This window comes from Aedes aegypti, chromosome 3 (genome assembly GCF_002204515.2).
Source record: "Aedes aegypti strain LVP_AGWG chromosome 3, AaegL5.0 Primary Assembly, whole genome shotgun sequence".
Classification (NCBI taxonomy): domain Eukaryota; kingdom Metazoa; phylum Arthropoda; class Insecta; order Diptera; family Culicidae; genus Aedes; species Aedes aegypti.
This window is the reverse complement of record NC_035109.1, coordinates 161,428,448-161,453,335: the sequence shown is the minus strand read 5'-3', so window position 1 is coordinate 161,453,335 and position 24,888 is coordinate 161,428,448. Positions and strand designations below refer to the sequence as shown.

At 38.6% G+C, this 24,888-nt stretch overlaps 1 protein-coding gene across 1 annotated transcript; it reads left to right on the top strand.

Annotated features, from left to right (window-relative positions):
* Window positions 1–360: 360 nt before the first annotated feature.
* LOC5578457 (beta-catenin-like protein 1) lies at window positions 361–19,145 on the top strand. Its single transcript, XM_001656929.2, has 4 exons — window positions 361–514; window positions 575–1,459; window positions 18,257–18,763; window positions 18,823–19,145. Exons 1-4 carry the CDS (start codon window positions 485–487, stop codon window positions 19,099–19,101), a joined length of 1,701 nt encoding a protein of 566 aa, XP_001656979.1. The 5' UTR covers window positions 361–484; the 3' UTR covers window positions 19,102–19,145.
* The last annotated feature ends 5,743 nt before the right edge of the window (window positions 19,146–24,888 follow it).

The following is a 24,888-nucleotide window of genomic DNA, read 5'->3' as shown; positions in this document are numbered from 1 at the left end:
TATTTCAATCCATGACACCCACCATACAACACAGTGTGGTCAAAAGTATAATACCAAACTTGTCAGATCTAGAATGTTTCTAGTCATAAATACTACAACTCTGGTTAAATTAACAGAAGAATTTTTTTTGTGTAGTGATGTTGACTATGTTTTGGTAGATTTAACAGATTAATGTAGTCGGTTGAAAATCGTTGGTGCAGTTCTTTTTTCTACCACGGATTCAGTAGTTTCTACAATAAAATTCATTTCAGTGTAGTAAAAGACGTCCCGTGTTACCTTAAGCACGATTTTTTTTCCGTGCTAGAAAAGGGTTGTTTTTCTCTGGGAATGCCTATATTTTCATTGCAGTGTATCCATCTTGAAGTAAACATTGAAATGTCAAAAAAATATTTCTGTTATGCTGAAGCATTTTGATTCGGAACTACATTAGGCATTTAAGTTTTCGGTACAATTTTATCGGCATTATTTGCCAGGTTTATGAAAAATGGACATAGGAGAACTTCTTTCATTCAAAGTAAGTAAGCTAAAGTTGTATGTTTGTAACATTATCGTTAAAACTGTCCTATTATTTCAGCCGGAGCAGACGCCCAAACGACCCTCGGATTTTGAAGAAGACGATGAGGATTCATCTGAGCCAAGGCCGGTTGCTACAGCGGAACCACCCCCGAAAGTAAGACGAGATAATGCGGAATCTTCAAACGTACGGGCAAACCCGCAGGTGAGCCAAAAAGAACCGCAAATCAGCGAACAAGAACGGCTTGATATTCTTAAGTATGTGGAATCGGAAGAAGCCGAAGGAGAAGTACTGGACGAAGCCAGTCTTAAAAAGATTCTTCTGCTGTTCGAAAAGCGAGTGTTGAAGAATCAGGAAATGCGAATCAAGTTTCCCGAGAACCCCGAAAAGTTTATGGAAAGCGAAATCGAGCTGAATGATGTACTACAGGAGCTTCATTCAGTAGCTACGGTTCCGGACCTGTATCCGTTGCTAGTAGAATTGAATGGTGTTTCCAGTTTATTGGAACTGTTATCACACCAGAACACGGACATAAGCGTTGCTGTGGTCGATTTGATTCAGGAACTAACCGATGTCGACATTTTACATGAAAGCTTGGATGGTGCCGAAACTCTAATTGAGGCACTGAGGAATCAACAGGCTGCCGGTTTGCTAGTTCAAAACTTGGAACGGTTGGATGAAACCGTGAAGGAAGAAGCAGATGGCGTTCATAATACACTGGCCATTTTCGAGAACTTGATGGAGATAAAGTCGGAAATTGCCAAAGAAATCGCTGAACAGGGTTTGGTACAGTGGATTTTGAAGCGGTTGAGGATGAAGATGCCATTCGATGTCAACAAGCTCTACTGTAGCGAAATTTTGTCTATCCTTCTGCAAGACACCAACGAAAACAGGATTCTGTTGGGAAATTTAGACGGAATTGATGTTCTCCTACAACAATTGGCGGTAAGTATGAGTAACGAATGCTAAATTTTGCATGATTCGCTATTCGGGGAGGAAAAAAACATTTGTTAGGATATACCTTGGTACAATATTGGACAATAGATTTGCAAAGTTTTCCTATCTTTCATACAAACTGGTCAACTTTTATGGGCTTCTTGTTTTTTTTTCTTATTGGCATTACATCCTCATTGGAACAGACCCTGTTCATCAGCTTAGGAGTGTTCTTAGAGCACTTTCGTAGTTATTGACTGAGAGCTTTCTTTGCCTGTTGCCATTTTTTGCATTCGTATGTGGTTCGGCAGGACCGATCATATTTTATTCTCGGGGAAGTGAAGGCAATTTCCATTACGAAAAGATCTTGGTCCGACCGTGAATTGAACCCAGATACCTTCAGCATAGTATTGCTCTGTATCCGCGAATATTACTGGTAATAAAAGCATAGATGTCCCATATGGTTTTTGGACGTACCAGGCACAGCTATGTCTTTATGGGCCAGGCTAAGAAAGAATCCTAGGTACTATGAAGCTATGGACCGTCCATAAATGACGTAGTATATTTTGGTCAATTTTTGACACCCCCCTCCTCCATCGTAGCCTATTTTCCCATATCTAATACATGGTTCGTAGCAAAGCCGTAGACTCCCCTCTCCCCCCTAAAATGCTACGTCATTTATGGACGGTCCCCTATTTCTTCATATTTTTAGTCATGTCATTTTAAGCTTTCCGATGATGTAAAAACATTACTGCTGGCTTTATTTTTCGATTTTAGGTGTGCAGCTATTGGTACATCGACCCTACCTAATTAAGTTCATTTAAAGATCGGTTTGAAGTCTCTAAATAAATTCGTACAGTTATCATTTAATAATTTACTCACTGTATGGTGCTTCTCATTCAATTCTATAATCAATTCTCTCAAATGTATCCTCTATCAACAAAAATGAATTTGAAAGGACGTTTCAAAGCAACTTTGCCAAGCACCATCAAACTTCCATTTTTTTTTCTTTATTAGAAGCTAAACTACAAATCTTACGAATAAGTAGTTTTAATAATTCGACACTGTTGCTTTATAAGGCTTATCTAAGTTTGTCAATACTCTATTTCGCTAATAACTTTGCCAAAATAAATACTTCCGCAATGTTTCTAACTTATGATGCAAGATTCTGCGATCTAAAAAGTTTTACGAAAAATGAATCAGTTTTCTATAATAATGCAAAAAGAGCAACGATGAAGAGAAATCGATCATTGCAAGTAAGCCCAAATAAAAATCAATGTCGAATTTTCACTTTCGTGAAATTAAGGACTTTGAACTACTTTTGGCAGCTTTGTGCTCCTCATCATGTGGGTATTTGTAGAGCAAACCGGAAGCTTATCTGCAAATAATTTAAACAATATTGAAAACCTTAGGTTAACTAAGGCGTGTCTCAAATTTTATCTCCGAATTAGATGGGCTACAATCTATGTATTGATGTTATTATAAGAAAATCGCGAAATCAAATGTGAAAATGTTGGAAATTTTCTATTTACACTTCTTTTTTAGTACATATAGTAATCTATCTATCTATATAAATAAAAATGGAATGGTGTTCGTATGTCACGAAATAACTAGAGAACGAGTCAATGGATTCACCTCATTCTTCCACAGCTAAGTTCTTGAAGTGTTCCGACGTGTTTCTGTGTACAAAAAGTCGAAGAACTTCATGGGAAAATTAAGGAAAACAGGGGTAGAAAACTGACACTTTTTTAGTAGAAGTTTGTTTCACATTATCAACCAGCCTACTTTGGGACAAAACAAGGTTTGTCGGGTCAACTAGTATTTAATATATTTAAATGGAAATTTGCTTCGCAAATTTCTGAATTTGATTCAATCTACCTATTTTCAGAATATGATTCAAACAACTTTGCCCCCTTAATATTTCCATGAAGTTGGCGCCTCTGACGGCAGTAATTAAAAGTGTTTTTTTATGTTATTCCTTATTAGCAACTTATAAAAATTTTGACCATTTCATACTCGTCGCAACACTTTCAATAAAGAATGTTCAGTTAAATCCTGAATATGATGTCATTTTGCATCCAATAAACATTTTCTTCTATAAGCGTTACGTATTTTATGATTGGTACCTCAATTACATTAAATATGTGTTTATCATGAAATACTATGATTGATTATTCATTTAATAGCAACAATCCAAACTTTTAAGTAGATAACAAATGTTTCGACCAATTTTAACCTACGCTTTCTATGCAAGACACACCTGTGCCCAATCTCATCGCACAAAGATTGAACGAAAACAGAATCGAGTTCTCAAAATGATGATGAACTTAGACTATTTGCACCCCACTGATGATCTGCATGAGCATGCTGGTATTGAACTAATCGAAGATTGGTTCCAACGGCTTCTCCCCAAATTCCTCATCCTCATCCCTTTTTTTTCCTATAACTGTCACTCACCTATTGCAATAGGATCCTAAAGCCCTGTCCAAATTTTAGTGCCAAACGCTTAAGTTTAGGCCAAAAACACATGTTTACTCAATTTTTTAATGCTTTTCGTTTGTTTAAGTCCAAAAACATTTTTTTTATGTTTCTTTAGATTTTATCACACCCCTTGCGTTAAACTTACATTTTGGGTGTATTTTGTTTTCCGTGTCCCTTCCGACCTTTATGGACCAAATTTTTAAATTAATGTTTAAATATAATATAGCCGATATTTGAGCGGGAAAAATTGCTAAAGTAGTTTGCAGTAACATGCTCTTTCGTGTTATTAAAATAAAACAAGATTTCATTGAACATTTTAGGACCCTATTACGAAGGGTTTTTTTTTTCTAAATTTTCCATCCTAAAGATTGACTAGCATGTATGAATTTAAATGTCAGTATATGTTGCTTAGTTTCTACGTCACTGCTGTTCGGTCAACCCATCTCAGTCAAAAACTAAATGTAACACGAATGGATCATTAAAATAACCAAAACGGCCGCTATGGCAAGCAAAGATAGGCAAACTGTTCATTTGTTGTGTACCTTCGATCTTTCTGGACAAACATTGAAAAAGGGCTTCAGGTTTCTATGCGTTTAATTTTCAGTTTAATTAAAAAAAAAACAGTAAAAAGAGCCTCATTCCAATACGTTATATTCAATTAGAAGAAACGGTGCTCTCGTGACGTTACTTTTGAAAGTGCATGAATTTATTCTAATTCGATTTTTACTACTTTTGATGAAATGCAAAAATATGCTTTGGCTAATTACGCGCTTTTATAATGTTTGTCCGTAGTTTAAGTTCCGGGCTCACAGGGACAGTTCGTGACAGCAAAATCTCGGCTCACTGTGACGTAGATACATTTTGTATTGGTTTCTCCCTCCCAGACAAAAACTATTCAATGATCCATTGTAAACTGTCTACGATCTCAATAAAACTATAAGTAAGTAAGTAAGAAAAAGTTTTTTTTCAGTACTGGACGCAATCTTCAAGTGCCTCGATGTTATTTAATTTTTTTCACTTTATTCGTTTCAATCACTTCTTGTCAGTTTTAAGCATTTTAGATGATGCCTTATACGATGTTTAGGGACAAGAGAAATTCGCGGAAAATTTCTCGAAATTTCGCTGGTATCAAGGCTATATAAGTTACCGAGATGAATCAGCACAAGGCTGAAAATATCGTTAATAAAGATAATAAAAAGACGATAGAAGCATAAAATGTCAAGGCTTTGTCGTGGTCCCATAATTTCGAACATATTTCACATAAAAAATTATGTTTGCAGTGAAAATGTCCTTTATATGCGTAAATTTAAGGGATTTTTTTTCTGGTGTTTTAAAAATTGAGATACCGTAAAATGGGGCGAATAGAAACACTTTCCGACATGCTCAAATGTGTACAACTTAAACCGTGTGGATAAAAAAAACAAATTTTATTAGCCTTAGATATGGGTCGCGTCTTACTTTGCTAAGACCCCAATTGCTGTTAAAAAATGAAAACTATAGCATACAAAGATTTATGAAAATGTTGTATGTTTCTATTCTCCCCGCAATGGGGCGAATAGAAACATTGTTCAGTAAATATTAATACTTTTTTTCATTTTAATGGAAAAATAAACATTTCCAAGTGCATCTTGAAGAAATATCAACATGTATTTACTTAGTGGAGAAAAAATTTTTTTTTTTTAAATCATGTTCAATTTTCGATCATTTTTGAAAATGGCGGATGTTTCAAGCTATCAAAAATGATTGAGATTTTAATATTTTCTTCCTAATTTTTTAATGAGAAATGTAGCAAAATTTTTAAATTGAAAATAGTCTAGCGATACTATGTTGTTATTGAACTAATGGAAATTTCAGTAGGTTTTTAAAGTTCATCATTACCAGGCATGGGAAAATCGTTTCACGTTACATTCATTTTGCACTCCTGAGCCAGCGTGTGTTACCTGTGAAGCCCGATCACAGCAACACTATATACAGTCACCCCACAGTTATGGATAGCACACAGATATGGATCAGAGTTCGATCAAAACGGGAATATTTCATGAAATATAGTTGCAATTACGCAGAACCCATTTTACCTACGTGAACCATAAATCTGTACAGCATCGCAATCAATTATTATATGTTTGAGCTTATTTTTTCCGTCCGTAAAAAATAAAATGTCAACCGTATTCCCAGAAGCGTTGATTCTTATGTGTGGGGCATTGAAAACCATACCACAGTTATGAATCAAAGATAAGACGATTTCGAAACAAACACCAAAACATATGCTTTCAGTAGCACACCATTCGTTTTCCTCGCAGATAGATTGCTGTTGTTGTGTTTTGATCCATAATATGAAGCGATTTGATCCATAATAAGGATCCTCCTCGCCCACTGATCCACATCTGTGGGGTCGACATCGTTTGCAATTTGTATTGAAATCGACACTTTTTCGTAAATAACCGGGTGTTTTGAGGTGTATTCTCAAAAACAACTAAATTATGCAGTGCCAGGAAGGTAGTTTTGTTTTGTTCTGCGTCACCATGTTTTTAAATCATATTTTGTTCACAAAAATGATCCTTAGTTGATCCATAATTGTGGGGTGACTGTAGAAAATGTCGTGCGTTCATCAACCCCCTGAAGAAAGCGCTAGTTCTTGAAGCCTACCACCATCTGTGTGGCGCTAGTGCTGGAGTAAACAAATTTAGGCTTTGCCCTCATCAAACCCCGTGCGGAAGCGACAAATGTCGTATGAGAAGAACAATGAGAAAAACATTATACTATTGATAATCGTTTTTCGTTGTTCCCAATAAAATGTGGCTAAATTATCAAGCAATTATAGAAAAACTGGTTAAAGTAATACGCACTCAACACCAGATTGATAGGTAAAACATGAATGTCGTATTCGAAAACTTGTGTGTCTCGTGCCTAAAACGGTATTTTTGGACGAGCTGTCAAATCAGCACCTTCTCCAGCACCAAATTTTTGGCTTCACTTCAGTTGTTCGTGGATGACAGCCGTTTCAGTCCTGTGGCGTTCATCCCGAAGAGAGAGATGAAACGCAGAAAAATTAACCAACTTTCTCTGATGTTTGTGTTCATTTGTTGATTCCCCAACTAACATTTAGGGTAGGTGTACCAGTTATGGCCATAGTGGTTCCCTATTTCACCATACGTAATAACTTTAATGTCTAAACATTTTGAAAAGTTTTTTTGTGTTTTAGCAGTAAGATATAGTTTATATCTTGATGTGAAAATATTTAAAACGGTCAAAAATGTGGAAATTATCCTCATTTTGCATGTGGCCAAATAGGGAACCACTATGGCTATAACTGGTACACTTTCCCTAGAGCAAATATAAACATTCTCTAAGCCCTCTGTATGAGCCTATGCATGCTATAAAACGTTTGACTTTTACTGTGCGCCCTGTTTTCAAGTTGCCCGTAAGAGAGAGCGAGACAGCACCAACACACGGCGCACAGTAAAAGTCATGAGAACAAAAGAATTTATGGCACGTACAGAGGCTCATAGTGGTTATCACGTCCGATGGTATGGGTGCCCTAGTGTAGATGTAGTTGTGAACCTTAGAGGAAAACAATCTGCACTCTGTCTCGAAAAACACCCAAAACCCGCGTGAAAATTTTTCAAATTGGGTAATATTTCCATATGCATTTTGATGAGTCTGAAAAGCGTGTGCAAGTTTCTTTGAGGAAAACAAAAACAAACTGTGTATGACGAGCGTATGCTAGTCTACGTGTGTTCAAATGTCACTAAGCTCTATAGTATACATCGAAGGCAAAGAAAACACACCGTTTTGTTCTACATCGAAAACGGTTCATATAATATTCTATAATGACGGTAAAAGGTGTTATAGCCGCGCTTACACCACTTCATCAGGCTGTAAAGGGTGTGAAACGTCAAACGCAATGTTTACATCCAACAGGCTGTGTAGATTTGCGCTCCCATCTGCGGAATCTTTTGCGATTAAGTGAAACTGCTGCTGAAAAGAGTGCGCGATGGCTTTCGGGGATTATCCGGCGGAGTACAACCCGAAGGTCCACGGACCTTACGATCATGTCCTACGGCAAGCCGGGTACGCCCTTGCGCCAGATGAAGTTGAACCAGCCTCCTGACACTGCCCATACTACCCCATTGGAAAATAACGAGCAAACATCTCTGGTTCCCACTGGGAAGTGGTTCCCACTGACAACTCAATGTTTGTAAACAAATAGTCGTTTAAGGACTAACAATCGAGGAAGGCGAAATCTTTTTTGTCGAAAAATTTCTTTTCTCACAACAACAGTTATATTAGTACAAACAAACGGTTGCAAACTATTCCTTTGCAGTACAGCAAGTTAATTAGAGTTGATATGGTTAGCGTGGAACACTTTTATATATCGGAGAAAAAATTATCTAATATGATTACGCCAATGTACGTTGTTTTTTTTTTCTTTGTCGGGTGTTGAATCACTGCGTCCAATTAACTTGAACTATTGTGATATACCCTTTTACTGTATGTATAGTACATACATCATCCAGTGACATGTATGTCACTAAATGATCTATGTACTTCTGAGCTCATGAACACCTTATTATTGAGAAATAATGGTCCTAAGCTGCAGTGTGAGAATTCCCCCAGTCTGGTGCAATTAGCTTAATAAAGCCTATAACATTGCTGGGGGTTGCGATCCTTATATCGGCAGGCTCTAAGAAGGGCTTACCAAATATCCTGGACCTACGATGGATTTGTGCACTGCAATAGCAGATGAGGTGTTCTGATGTTTCTCGCTCATCGTCACAGAAGCGACAGTTGGAGTTTTGAACAACACCGATCTTTTGTAAATGGTATCTGCTGGGGCAGTGTCCTGTTACTAGACCAGTGTATAAACTGAGATCCCTTTTGCTGAGACCTAATAGTTGTTGGGTTTTCTTTGGGTTTATATTTACAAGCCTTTTTGACTGACTCGTATTAGGAGATGCATCCCAGTTTGATGAGGTCTGGCTAACCAGCCAGTTGTTCAGTTCCATTTTTAAGAAACTGTCTGATATTCCGAAGAATGGCTTGGGGCCAGTGAACCTATTAGCAGATCCGTTTCTGGCCAGCTCATCAGCAATTTCGTTTCCCTCTAGACCCGCATGCCCTGGGATCCAATATAGGTTAACTCGATTGCAGAGAGCTAGTTTTTTCAAAGCTAGAATGCATTCCCACACTAGTTTTGAGTTACACGTGTAAGTGTTAAGCGCCTGAAGAGCCGCTTGGCTGTCGGAGAGAATACATATACTTGCGCGTCTGTATTTCCTCTTCAGGCATAGTAACGCACATTCTAAGATAGCATATATTTCTGCCTGAAATACTGTAGACCACTGTCCTAAGTGAATTGAGGTTTTTGTTCGGGGTCCGTAGACTCCAGAACCTGCCAGATTATTCATTTTGGAACCATCTGTGTAGAATTTTATAGACCCTGGAGGGATGTTGGGTCCACCTTCTTCCCATTCTTGACGAGAAGACATGATCACCTGATAGGGTATGTCATAGTTGACTACCATTTCCATCCTGTCACTACACTTTTCTACAATTGGATTTATAGAAAATTAATTTAATATACTGAGGTGACCCATAAGATCACCTGATAGTAGGGTTTTTGTTCGTTTCTGCCTCAACGCATTTTTCTCAGCGTCCAGCTTTATGAATTGATCCAGCCGGGGCAGATTAAGCATCGCGTCTAAGGCAGAGGTGGGTGTACTGCGTGCTGCACCAGTAATTGCTATACAGGAAATACGTTGGATTTTGTTTAACTTTGCCCTTGCCGTAGCCTCTTTTGTTTTAGGCCACCAGATAAGAGAAGCATAAGTTGTTCTAGGACGAACAATGGTTTTATAGATCCACATAATCATACTTGGTTTCAGGCCCCATTTCTTACCAAGTGCTCTGGAGCATACCCAGAGTACCCTGTCCTTTGGTTCAGAAAGGGGTATGGGCGCGTTCTGCCAACTCGGTCGAGGCAGATTTCTTGTGTGAACAAGTTACAACATGGACGTTCTAAAGTGCCAGAATGAAGTGTTGTGCTTGTGGGGAGCACTTGAAGATGGGATGGAAGGTCATTACTTCGCGTTCGTGCTTTACTCCTGCTTATCTTAAAAGTTATATACAATAACCGACCCTAAGTTTAACTATCGAAATTAACAGTTGCAAATACAATAATCGTTCTGAGTTCACTAACATGTCGTCGCGTTAATTTTATCATAATGATCTTTTATCTACATCCGTCGAACCATTCTGAATGGCCGTTGTGAGAATATCACCAAGAACTTCTCACATGCATTAAAGCTGAATTATCCTACATTGAAACATTGAGGTTTTCGCTCTTTTAGATTCATTTTTTGTTGTTCGTCCTCAGTATTGTTGAGATGTCCTGAATGCCGCACATGGCGTACAGTGATCATTGCCATGGAGTTTCTTGTAAGCTGCATGGGGATTGTTATCATGGGAATCCAAAGAGCGAATTTTCTATGATTTCATTGTAGGCCAATACAGCAATAAAGCATGTAACAATCACTAACATTTCTTCTCTCTTTATCCTTGTTTTCATATCTAACCCGCCATTACAACGAGGAAAATCCATTGGAGAGGAAAGACATGGCAGCGTATTGGCCAAGAAAAGTTAAGTATCATGTTTTTGTAAATATTCTTATTACTGATTGCAAGGTGAATCAGATTAACTAAATTTTTAACTAATAACAAACTTGTTCCACAGAGCCATTTACAAAACACCACCCAAAATCCCTCCTTTCCCATATCCTTAGGCAAAACACTTCACTACCGCTATATGTATGACTGATTCATGTTCTTTTGGCCTTGCATCATTCATACGTGTATTAGAAGTCAAGAGTAGAAGCAAAACTTAAAGAACCTTCTGGTCAAAGATGTTGCGTTGCCCACTTCCCAAACTCCAAAACCCCTTCGGTGTATTATGGCCGGTGTGAGTTTTCAAACTTATGCTGGGGACTTGGCCCCTGACCCCCTTGTACATCAATAAAATAAAAATAAAATAAAATAAAGTGCTCTGGAGCATACCCAGAGTGAATTGAGGCCTTTTTGCACCACTGTTTGAAGATGTGAATTCCAATTTAGCTTGGAGTCAAGTATGACACCAAGATATTTGGCTTCCTTTGAGCAAGTCAGTTGTGTTTCGTTTAGGAGAAGGGTTCTCAATTGTACCTTCCTACGTTTTGTGAAAGGTACGATGGTGGTTTTGGAAGGATTTATTCCTAGTTGCTCTCGTTGACACCAGGAAAAGGTATGATCAAGAGCTAGCTGCATCCTTTCGAATATAACATCTTCAAATTTGCCTCGTACAATAATGACCACGTCATCTGCATATCCTACCACTTCGAAGCCTCTCCTTTCTAAGCTATCTAGAAGCTCGTCCACCACCAGTGACCAAAGCAACGGTGAAAGTACCCCACCTTGTGGGCACCCCCTTGCAGCCTTTACAGTGACGCACGAACCACTTAGCTCAGAGGAGATCTGTCGATTGGCTAGCATAGCATGTACCCAGGTAGCAATGCATGGGTCGAAATTCCTCCTCAACATTGCCGATCCTATAGACGAGTAAGAAGCATTATCGAATGCCCCCTAAATGTCAAGAAATGCTACAAGAGCGATTTCTTTAGCTTGTAGAGTTTTTTCGATCTTATTGACTAACGAATGTAGTGCTGAGATCGTGGATTTGCCACTCTGATACGCAAATTGGTGTTGTGAAAGAGGCATTGCTTTCATAAATTTAGAATTTATGTATTCGCACAATACCTTTTCCATGATTTTAAGCATCACGGATGACAAACTGATCGGCCTAAATGCTTTGGGATTTGTTTTGTCTTTTTTACCTGTTTTAGGAATGAAGACAACTCGAACTTGACGCCAATCATCTGGAATATGCCCTAAAATCAAGCTCGCCCTAAAAAGCTCTACCATGTGCCCACACATTAGCGTTTTCTCCGCTTTCTGGATTAACGCTGGGAAGATCCCATCCATGCCAGCAGATTTGAATGGCTCAAAAGATCTCACAGCCCTTTCAACTCTGGCACAAGTAAAAACTTCTTTGGCAACCTTAATTGCGTCTCTTTTTGTCCCAGAAACCAAAGATATGGTCTCTTGTGGAACTGAAACAGCAATCTCAGTACCTTCGTCACTTATTCTTGATTGAGGAATTGAGTCAGGGAAGTGAATTCTTAACATTTCACTCACTGTATCGCTTGGCTCTACAGTGAATGAACCGTCGACTCTACGGATACTACCCAGACCATTGGAGTGTTCTTTTGAGAGTGTTTTTTGAAGCCTGGCTACCACGGGGGTCATCTCTATGTTCTCGCACATACTAACCCATGATTTCCGTTTTGAGCGCCTTAGCTCCTTATTATAGTCTGTTAGAGCTTTTTTGTATAGGCTCCAATCGGAAGTACGCTTAGCGCGGTTAAATTCTCTACGCGCTGTTTTTCTGAGCTTATCTAGAGTTTTGTTCCACCATGGAACATCTCTACTCGAACTAGTTATTCTAGTCGGACAACTCTCTTGATAAGCATTAAGAATTTTGTTTTTAATGCAGGTGGACGCCGATTCCAACTGCATTATGGATTTAATATTATTTTCAATTATGTATGATTCAGATTGGAGAATTGCTGAATAGGTTTCCCAATCAGTTTTCTTAGGATCTTTAAACGTTCTTTCTATCGTTAGACCCCCTTCCCAGTCGAATATTATGTGTTTATGGTCTGACATTGATGTTTCATCAGAAACATGGCAATTTTTATTTTGTCAGAAATAGATGGACTACATAAAGTCAAATCCAACACTTCCTGTCGAATGGAGTTTGAAAATGTAGGCTTGTCGCCAACATTGCATATATTGATGTTTTTGGAGGAAAGAAACTGTAAAAGATACTCACCTCTGGTGTTGATATCTGTACTTCCCCATACGGTGTGATGCGCGTTCGCGTCGCAACCAATGACGAACGGGATGTTGTGGATACGGCTGTAATGGACAATCGCAGCTATCTCTGGTGGAGGAATATTCTCCGCATCGCCAGTAAAATACGCTGAAACCATGAGGATCTCAGATTTTCCCCTAGCGGTGGGCACCTCCATTCTGACTGCCACGATGTCCTTTTTAATGAATTCTGTAATAGGAAAACATTTAGTGTTATTATTGCGTATTAAGATAGCCACTCTTGGAGATAGCTGACTATCATCATTAGACTGACCCAGCTCAGTATGGGAGAAAAATAAAGTTGTATGATTCCACGGGGCACCCCCCAGGATTATTTCTTGGGGTTAGAGGAAGCCTTTCTGAAAAATTCAGCTCATTTGGTCGTTCCATGAGCTGGCGCATTTGAATTGAAGTTAATATGGGATTTTCAGCTCAAACATATGAGCAACTGCACATCATCTACTATTTGGTTCAGGAAAATTGATGATCGCAATCAATTGGACCCAGAATTTCAAAAACACTACTTGATATAATAGCGAAGAATATTGTAGAAGATTGTACCACGATCAAAATTAATAAAGTTGGTGTTTTAACCATCTGAAGTATATCATGCAATACTGCTTGTATTTCTTCGACATAGCTTGGAGGTAACCACTAAGCGCATCATAGCCACCTATGACGCTGGGCGAGCTGAGGCACATGTCGCATGCATATAAGTGACTGTACGGGAGTGCGGATCTAAGCCTAACTTTCAACAACTGAAAAAGTAATGAAAATGAGATTAAATCCAGATACAACCTTCTGCAATTATGTTCACTAGGGTATCAACTAGTGTATTTGTCACTCTGGGCTTTTTTGAACGTGAACAATTAGCATACGGAACGAAACAGTGACATAGGGTCAATTTTCAATATATTTGAGACGAATATCCCATACAATCTTCATAACGATTGCGCCAGCTGGTGGAGCAACCAATTGAGTTGAAATTTTGAGAGAGCGTTTTTCTTACCCTAAGGCTCATATCTAGGGGGTGCCCCGTTAAGTTTTACAACTTTTTTGTTTAAGGGCCAGTCTAATCATCATATACCAACTTACATGAGTTTAGTTGAATACCTAGTATCCTGGTTTTATTGACCCACGGCTCCTGAATAAGCGCCACCGTCAATTTTTCTTTTGTGAATCTCCGACAGAGTACATCTTTTGCACTCTGTGCGTGGTGGAGATTCACTTGAACTGCCTTAAGCGCCATATTTAGGAGTTCCGCTTTTATCCAGGCGAGCATCGCCCTTCTTTGGATGTTGCGGATCATCACGGTTTTGTTTCGGGTTAGGTTTCAGAACTTTGTTTTTCCCACCCATCACATCCAGGCCTGCGAATTTCGCCCCTGTGGTCAAGACTTCACTCATTTCTTTTCCACTGCTTTTTTTAGATACCATTGAGTTGGTACCACTTGAGCAGGGAATTGAAGCTGAGCTCGGAACTTTTCCTTTAGGAGCGGACACGCTAGCCTTCATGGTGGTCTTTGGGCGAGAAATTGCGTTCCTTTTACCACTGTTTGAATCAGGGGCTTCCTCAGAATTTTCTTGGGCCAGCTCCTTATTCGGCTTGTGGTTGGAAACGGAGGGTGTTCTCTTAATTTTCCTCAACTGGATTTCTCCAAATCGATAGTTGAGGATGAACTTGGATTTCGACAGCATGTCCATTGACGATCCATCGAAGAAGCAAGCACCCTCTTTTGCCAGGATTTTGGATAAAGCCTCGTTTCGGCTTAGTCCGCTTTCCCGGAGAGCTTTGAGCTGCTTCCTTTGTGAGCGCGTTAGGTTTTTTTCTGGGAGTTACATTGCCTTCAGCTTCCTCACCATCCATAGGATCGTCCATTTTGGGTCCTTTTTTGGATGGTACAGGTTTAGAGGTGTTGATAACGACCTTGATTCCATCATCCTTGTCGTCGTCCGTGTTCACCGATTCAATCGACGAGGGGATACCAGGATCTTCTGAATGTCCCGCGCTGGACTTGCCCGGTGCGTTGGGTTTCTGGGACGGAGTAAATTCCATCTCCTCTTGTGAACTGCACAGTAGCTGGTCTTCTGTAAGCCCAAGCTGACTTAGTGAGTTCTCCACTTCCATCTTTTCCGACTGTGTGAGGCAGTCGTCACCTTTGATTGGTTTGCTAACACTGGTATTCATTTTGTTGGTCCCACGAGTCGCTAGGGAAATAAAGGTCAACTGCATCATTACCCTGCCATAATGCAGCAAGAGCTGCATACTGAAGAGTTCGCCCTGGTGCTCTTCAGGCTCCGTGTGTGATTGAGCATTTATGAAACCCCCTCAACCATTCTTCCATCGGCACGGGTCGCATCACACCTTGGCGTTGGGGTTCATTGTGGGGGGCCGAGATTCGTACGTCTACGATTTCGAGACTAACCGGATTTCGGTCCCCCACTGTATCCATTTTCTTTACATGATGGCCATGGATAACAACCATCACAACCATCCACACTTTATCCGGGCTTTGGACCGGTAGCTCTGGTTCTCAATAGTTTCATGTTCATACGGACAAGTTACTACAGGGATCCGTCATAGCGTCAGCGGTGTTAATGTACGTTGTTGTTCTTGAGTTTGATGCTGACTTCGAAAAAATGGCTGCCTAGCACAGGGCTGAGTTGAACGAATTGGGTGCTTGGTTTGGCCGCCGTGACAAGAACCCAAGGCTGCCGCTGGAGCCGTGAGCCGTGCCTTTTGGAGATGGCAACACAAGTACTGGAATCCCAAGCGGATGGGAATTGCCCCGTTCTTCCAGGTCATCGTCGGCGGAATGGTGTTCTTCTATGCCATCAACTACGGCAAACTGAGGCACCACAGGAACTACAAGTACCACAAAGCGAAGGCACCCTGGAAGCAGGGCAGTGAGAAGCGGAACCTATCCACAGTTCATTGTAAAAGGGCGATCCGCGGAGAATAATTTTGGCAGGATCCGGAGGGTGGTTCCGGCTTATGGGAGATAGAAATAAGGCATAGATTGGCAGACGGAAGCTGGCATAGTGTAAATTACATAATTCGCGAAAAATAAAATGTGAAAATCTAGTTTTCTGTTAACTGATGGTCCCTGCTCCTGAATTGATTCTTCGAAAATTAGGTATGAGTTTTCTATTTTTTAATTAGCAATAGTTAATAGAATTGCAATAGATGCGTCACAAGTTGTTTTTTTTTACAGCTTACAGCTTCTTCGCTGTATGACTAACGAGCTGCAAATCGTTTGTGATACAGCTGTATTAACGCTAATAGTTCTATTTTTGACAGTTTTCATTTTTTGCTGCGTTCACTGCTTCAATTCAACTGTTATACAGAACAAAGCACATAATCTTGGGTTATAGCGCTAAAATTGTTAGTTGGGATCATTCACATCAATATGAGTCGCGCTGCCAATGTGTCTCAACACAATCACAAGTGAATGCAATCTTTCATTCTCCGTGATTCTTTCGGGAACGTTTGAAGGATTGTTTTCCGCAAACGTTTGTTGGTCGCGCTTTGTGCTGGAATCTGACCGATGCAAATAAAATAAATTAAAACGACTCCTCGTATATTCCAGCTTCTAGTTACCCAGCCAACAAATTTGTTCACATAACTGAGATCCAACTCAGTGAAGTGAATGCTTATTCGGAAATAAAAGATTGTTTAAAATGCATAGATTCCATCTATGTAGACAAATGTGGAGCAGGCATTGCAGAATTCGCACTCATTTGAGTATGAAGCACGATCAAAGCAAGAAAAGAAAAACATCCCATCTGTTGCGGTCCACGATCGTCATTGTATCGCAAGGTGTAACAAGTCTGATAAATGGAAGCAGCGAACGAGAGCCCCAAAGAGAGAGCTATGATAAAATCCATTTTTCTCGCTTGTTTACCGTTGGGGATAGGGGTTTTTCTTTACTGGTACGATAAAAAATTCACGAACTTCCAATAGCAATAGTGCCCCCCAGGCTAGGAGCATGTTTAGAGGGGTTTTATCATGCACTACTATCCCCCCAATCTGATCAAACTTGTAGCAGTATACGATAAACAGTCTCTCATAATGTGCAGCATGTTATGATAGTTACAGAGAGCGATACGTGAGAATACGTGGTTAATACAACTTCAGACAATTTCGTTAGATGCTTTTTATAATTTTGTATATAATAGTATTTTGTACTTTATATGACTCTGGTTTATCAAACAAACCATAAAATAAAAAAGGTAAAACAAGTGGGTGCAAGCCTACATACAATGATCTTCAGATCGCTAATCATATTGGCTACCACTGTACCGTTCAATCATTATTGAATGGCACGGAAATCTGGCAAGTATAAATCCAACAATATAACTCATCTGCACGAACGTCTACCTCATCCATACTGCAACCCATGTTAAATGGAATTTGTCATCAGTGCTAGGTAGAATACAAGACGCTTCGATGCTTTACTGGTTCCCCTATGGCTTGCTCAATTTTCACCACCTAATTAATTTCAATCTTGTCGCTCCCTTGCGACGCCTATCATTTCATCATTTTGTAAAAAAAATCTTCTGTAGACTCCCTTTGCCTTTGAGTCGTATGACCGATATAGCCATAACAAATAAAATGCAAACAATCACGGTCGATACCTTTCCTACATCTTCTTCTTTTTTCTGGCGTTACGTCCCCACTGGGACAGAGCCTGCTTCTCAGCTTAGTGTTCTTATGAGCACTTCCACAGTTATTAACTGAGAACTTACTATGCCAATGACCATTTTTGCATGCGTATATCGTGTGGCAGGTACGATGATACTTTATGCCCTGGGAAGTCGAGAACATTTCCAACCCGAAAAGATCCTCGACCACGACCCTCAGCTTGGACTTGCTGAATAACTGCGCGTTTACCGCTACCGCTATCTGGGCCCCACACCTTCTCTACATATCTATTCTGATGGACCACAAGCTCGGGCACCTCCCGGAGGAAGTGCCAAGGGTGGTATTTCATACGGATGTATGAATGTGTGTCGTTTGGAACAGGAAAAAATCCCAAGCTACCACCGGAGTGTAATGTTTACAAAAGAAGGGGTCTTCCTTAGCCGAGTAGTTAGAGACCGCGGCTACAAAGCAAATCCATGTTGAAGGCGTCTGGGTTCGATTCCCGGTCGGTCCAGGATCTTTTCATAATGGAAATTTTTTGCACATTTCAATCTTTTTTTTCAGTTTGTCATTTTTTAACATGGGACTTATGTATAAATAGAGGCAGTGTATAAAACCCACTATCGGACTGCGAATTGGCAAATAACTCGTTATCTCTGACCTGTTTATGCACAATAGTTCAATGTAATCAGATGCACTAAATAAGTTAACCTATTTCAGGCCTACAAACGACATGATCCATCATCAACCGAAGAGCAAGAATTTATGGAAAATCTCTTCAACAGTCTCTGCTCTGCCCTGATGGCAACTGAAAATCGTGACAAGTTTCTCAAAGGCGAAGGGCTTCAGTTGATGAACCTAATGTTGCGGGAGAAAAAGCTGTCTCGTAACGGATCGCTAAAGGTACTTGACCATGCCATGTCCGGACCAGATGGGCGTGACAATTGCAACAAGTTTGTAGACATTCTCGGATTGCGAACTATCTTCCCACTGTTCATGAAGACACCGAAACGCAACAAGAAACGTCTCCTCAGCACTGACGAACACGAGGAACACGTTGTGTCGATCGTGGCATCGATGTTGCGCAATTGCAAAGGTGGGCAGAGACAAAGGATGCTTACAAAGTTCACTGAAAACGATTTCGAGAAAGTCGAAAGGCTAATGGAACTACATTTCAAGTACCTGGATAAAGTAGAAATTGTTGATCGCGAGATTGACCAGCAAGTGGTAAGTTTTTAAGTCGTTGAAATGAATCAGAAGAAACTAATTTTTCACTTTTCATTCAGAGTGCTGGTGAGATTGACGAAGACGAGGATGCTATTTACGTGAAAAGACTTTCGGGAGGATTATTCACTCTACAGCTGATCGATTACATTATTCTGGAAGTGAGCTCAACCGATGTGGTAAAACAGCGGATTCTTCAAATTTTGAATCTGAGAAACGCTTCGATGAAAACCATTCGGCATGTCATGCGCGAATATGCTGGTAACCTGGGCGATGCTGGCGATTCCGACTGGCGAGAACAAGAGCAAGCATACATCATTCAATTAGTTGATCGTTTCTAAGGAAAATGTATAACCATTGAATAAAACAGTATCTTTAATCAACACTCATTTGTAATGAAAATGCAGTTTTCGAAAATTTGACCCTCCAACTGTTGCTTGTACTGTGAAGATCCCATGTGTGTAGAATCACTTACCACTTTTTAAATTTTAACCAGCTGTAATTAACCTTCGGGCTTGAACTTTGTACAACAGTTGTGATTTATATTGCTATTTCAAATCTGTTTGGGTGTCACTGCGTAGTGAGTATTGAGCTACTCACTCAGTTGGTATGGACCAGTACACGAGTTCACTAATTTGACATCTGTTCGGTGCCATATGCCATGGTCACATACATAGCACGGCATCGCTCAAACGTCAAATAGTGCTGTTACAGTAAGGACCCGATTTTGTCAGCCCCTCGATGAATTTTAGGCTGACAAAATGGGGAACCTGACAAATTCGTTTGTTTGACAGCGTTTTAATGTATAGTGTCATTATGATCTGCTAGAGGATGCTTCAAATAGCCACCACAATAAAAACCGTAAGAATATTCGTTTCAACACTTGAAATATTCAAAAAAGTGTATAAATTTGTTTCTTGTCATAAAAAGCTTATAAGTTTGACAGTTTTCAATTCAGGCTAGGCGACAATTATATTTATCATTGTGGTAAATTTTATCAATCCATTGAAACTTCTGATAATACTGATCATTTCGTGAGCGAAATTAGATTTGTTCGTAAACAAAATTATTGGAAAATAGAATAAAATTTAAAAAATGAAGGAGCGGGGCAATATGAGCCCCCTAGATTTAAGCAAAGAAAACGGTGTTTTGAACATAAAAAAGGCATTGCCTAAATATACTAGTTCATTTTTACTGCACAGTCATCTTGTTGCACCATTGCAAATGGAAAACTTTGCTAGAAAATAGGTTGAACCAAGTGTTGCAATTCAATACTAGAACTACATAGTCTGTTTACTATATGTCATGTATCTATCAAAAATAAACTTCTAGAATTGACAACCTCAAGCTATGCTAATACAATTTCCTTTCCAATATCGTACACTTTATCATTCATTCTTCTCTATATTGCTTTAAATAAAAAATCATACAATTGAATTAGGTGGCTCATACTGCCCCATTGGGTGGCTCATAATGCCCCATATGGTTGGTGAACACGCAGGAAAACACGGTTTTCAAAAACGTTCCTAAAATAATTTTCAAGTTGATGTTAACATTTATTATCGACATAACATGGAAGAAAACAAGTTATAGTACAAGTCACTAGCACAGTGGTGCATTTGAACGTGTTCAGCTCGCGTTCCAGTTCAATTTGTTGAACGGAGTGATCAAGTAGGCTTGCTCATTGTTCAGTTCAAAAATTTGAACGCTAGTGAGCAAAAAACTGAACGCAGATTGTTCTGCCAGAATTCACGTCATCTTACCGTGCTAAAGTTGTTTGAAAAATGCCCAAAACAAGACATAATATATCAGGGTGTCTACTACCTGGAAAAACCTGGAAAACCTGGAATTATCAGGGAATTTTATTCAACCTGGAAAAAACCTGGAATTCTCAGGGAATTTCGACTATACTCAGGGAAAATATTTCAAATCAGTAATTCATGGTAGAATATTGCCTTTTTGTAACACAATATCTCTTCAATCAACAAAATTTTCGGCTGCGCCGCTATTTTTGATGTTTAGTCATTTAATTTATAATCATTTCTATTTACTTAAAACTTAGGATTGCCAAAATGGTAAAGGCAAGTACGATTCCCAATTCCAGTTGGATTTCTTTCAAGAGCATATGAAATAAATAATTTTGTAGGAAAAGATTGAAGATCACAACAGGTACGAAAAATAGTATATTTTCAAGTTAGCAGGTCTCTTTTGAAAGGCTTGATTATTTTTGGTCTCTAACGAAATTTTAATCAATATGGTCTCTAAAGTCACTAAAGTCAAAGCCATAACTCTCCCATGTTAGCTTCAGAGCTTCATTAATTTTCAATGAACTTGGGACATACCGAACCAGATGAATACTAGAATATGATTCTTAACACATCAGATTAATCCAAAAGTCAACTGTTCAAATAGTAAAACTATTGATAAACAATCAATTAACTATTGTAAAACAACCAAAAAATGTTAAACTGGTTTTGAAAAATAAACTATTTGAAACATTGTTTGTTCAATTACTTTTAATATTTTTTCATGAAGAAATAGTTGATCAAAGTTGTGCTTGCAGTGAATTCTCGTGCAACATTCTAGAGGCATTAGAAAAACCTTCTGAGACTATTACGTAACTATTTCTCCAGAGATTCCTTCTGGAATACTATCAAATACTCCACCAGTGATGCCACCAGAAAATTTCAATGGATGCTTACAGGAATTTCTTCAGAATTTAGTCCAGAAACTTCTAGAGCACTCCTACGCTACAACCTCCAGTAATTTTCACAGAGATTACTCTGAAGAAAAAACTCTCAGTATTTCCTGGAATCGTTCAAAACTTCCTTAAGGCATTATTCGATAAAATCTGTTATAAACTTTTCCAAGAATTCCACGATAAATTGCATCTGGGATTCCTTCTGAAGTTCCTCTTATTTCATCCAAATACTATTGCTTTGAACCACTTCACTAACATTTTTCAAATTCAATATCCAAATCTCAAAGTTCATTCAAGTTTTTTCTACGATCATTTATAGATATTTGTGCATGGATTCTGTCGGAATTTCTTCAAAAAGCTAAGAATATTATTCAAAGCTTCGATTTTTTGTTATCTTAGCAATTTATCAAGAAAATCTTTGAAAGAAATTCATCAAGAATCATGGAGTTAAAAATATCCTCATAGGAATTCATCATAAATCAGTGCCATCAGAAATTACACTAGGATATTCTTTGAAAACTCTTCGCGGATTTTTAAAAATTTTCCATAAACAATCTGAAAATTTTTATTGACATTTTCCTGAAGACAAACCAGGATGACTGACTGAAAAAAATCTTCAAAGCTTCGAAAATCCCAAGGAAGGTTTTAAAAAAAAATTGGGGTGAGTCCTAGGAAAATAAATGAAGGAATCAATGGATAAATTTCCGGAGAACTTGGGACTTCCTTGAAAAATGTCTGAAACGATTTTTGGAGCAATTCATGATGGAATCATCAAAGTAATTTCTTCGCCATGATAAAGAACCAACAAATATTTATAATGATCTTTTGAACTAAAACCATGGCTCGTATAAAAAAAAACTGTAGGAAACCATCCGTGGTAGATGTAGGAGTGTAGTTTTAATGAAATAGCCTGGTTCTTCGTAGAAACAAATCATATTAATTTTTTGAAGGTATCTAAACGATTCTTCGAAGAATTACATAACAAGTTCATAAAAATCACAAAACAAACTCTTGAAGCGGTCTTCGGAGTAATATATGAAAGAAATTCACAGTGAAACGATCAGTACTTAATACTTGTCATAATTTCACGAGGAAGGCTTAGAAATATGCTTAATATTTGTTCAAATGAGGAATCAAATTCTCATGTCGTGGTTCTTGTTAGGTTTATTTTTATATTCATTTTTCATTCTTTTTTGAGTTCTTGTATTTTTCAGGTTAGAGTTCTCAAAAGTTCTTATTTCTTAGGCTACCCGTCACTACTAGTCCTGTTTCCCCATGATATCATCTAGGAAAAAATATAAAACGGCATCCAGAGAAAATTTTGGGTGTCGTGGGATGTCCATAAATCTGAATTTCATTTTAAGGGAAAGTTTATTTTTTCTTTAAGATCAAATAGAATATTTTTTCATATCTGGTTTTGATGACTAAAGACACTTTCAGAGCATTATATGAACATTTTTGTTTTTCGTAGAAATTGAATTATAAACACCAGATTTCTCTAAATTTTCCGTATGTTTTTTACGCATTTAGAACGAACAGAAAAACAAATATTTTTTATAGAAGTTAGTATAACTTTGAAATTTATCGTTAGATTTTTTTATTTAAGTGTTTCGAAGCCAAACTACCTATCCTTGAAAATAAATTTTTAATCACCTAAATTTGACCATTGTCAATCATTTTTGTATTTTGGAGATTTTCTCAAACCTGGAATTATATTTTGAAATCTGGAAAAACCTGGAAATATCAGGGAATTAAATTTCTGAATTTCTGTAAATGAGTAGACACCCTGTATATTTATTTAAAACTAAATTGGTTTCACTATTGATTCAGGAAATATTTTGCTGGTAAAAACCTAAATCTATGCTTTGATTACCATTGTAGTGCATTGCGAACTGAACGTGGCGTTCGACAGCAGCAGTGGGCTCCGGCTCTAGAGTTCACTGTCTACTGCGTTCTCGAGCAAAATTTGAACTTGCTCCGTTCAGTTTTGGCTCGCGTTCAGTTCAAAATGCATCACTGCACTAGCATTTAAACAGTAGTTTTTGCTGTTTTCTTATGCATTCGAAGACGTTTTCCTTAGGTGGCCCATATTGCTCCGATCGCCCTACACGTTTCGTCGTGTCGCAGCAGGCTGTGGGTACTCAAATAATATGTTCATCCAAACAGACACGTGCTGGTGAGACATCCATCTGGGTGATTCCTTTTCGGTGGTCATCGGTTTTACACAAAATCGGTATAGGGGCTGTCCATTTATTATGTAAGACATTTTTCGGGGTTTTTCAACCCCCCCTCCCCCCATGGTAAGATTTTTTGTACTAAAATTAAAAATAATTTGTATGGCGCGTAAGAAATCTCAAATCCCCCCTCCCCCCATAAACCCTTACGTAATTAATGGACCGCCCCATTCCTATTGACTGTTTAACGATAAACTTGCGACGATCGACGCGCCACCATATTTCACATAACGGAGGTTGTTAGAACTAACTTGGAGGTGATGATTAAATCCAAATTTTGGAGGTTATTTGGCAATTTGGAGGTTAAAATCACCTCCAAACACTAGCGATTTTGCGGTGGGATGTTGACGTTTGATCACGAATCTCAAAATTCAGATACCTAAATTCGAAACATGGGGTCTTCGCTGAAGTTGTTCTTTAAGTGGAGCGCTTTCTGGTGGTACCTCATTTAATTCGGAATTTGATCGCTAAGTGGCATACAACTTTTACTTATTGATTTTACTTCACTTCCCCATGGTTTCTGTCGTAAATTCCGGTCTGAGCAGCACAAGAAAACACCGAAAACACATCCGTTTTTACGCAAATTCGTTTCAAAACTGACTCAGCAGAAGCTAATGCTATTGCAGTGAGCTTTTCAAGCTGAGCTTTTTTTTACACACTTATCGAAATATGATGGCTCAAATGAATAATAAACTATTTCATTTTTCTGCACACGCCAAGAATAAACACTAAAATGACATATAATTAACCCATTTATGGATATTCCCTACATTCACCCTCTCCTCTACTCTCTCTGAAAATCTATGGTAAAGCATTCTAGAACATTTTTCTCGTTGATCCTAACGGCGTCATCAGTAGCAAGCACAAAGAATATTAAAAAATGTTAGTACCTACATCACATTTTAAATTTGCAACACATTCATTACAGTTCTGTCTGATCTCAATCATGCTATTTTGGATTGAGCTTACCAGGCTCGAAGTATCCCATGAGCAGTAAAGTCAGGGAAAATTCAACAATACTTGGTATTACATTTTCTATCTCACCATCTACTGTTCTGTATGACCTTAATCATGCTATTTTGGATTGAGCTTACCAGGCTCGAAGTATCCCATGAGCAGTAAAGTCAGGGAAAATTCAATAATACTTGGTATTACATTGTCTATCTCACCATCTACTGTTCTGTCTGACCTTA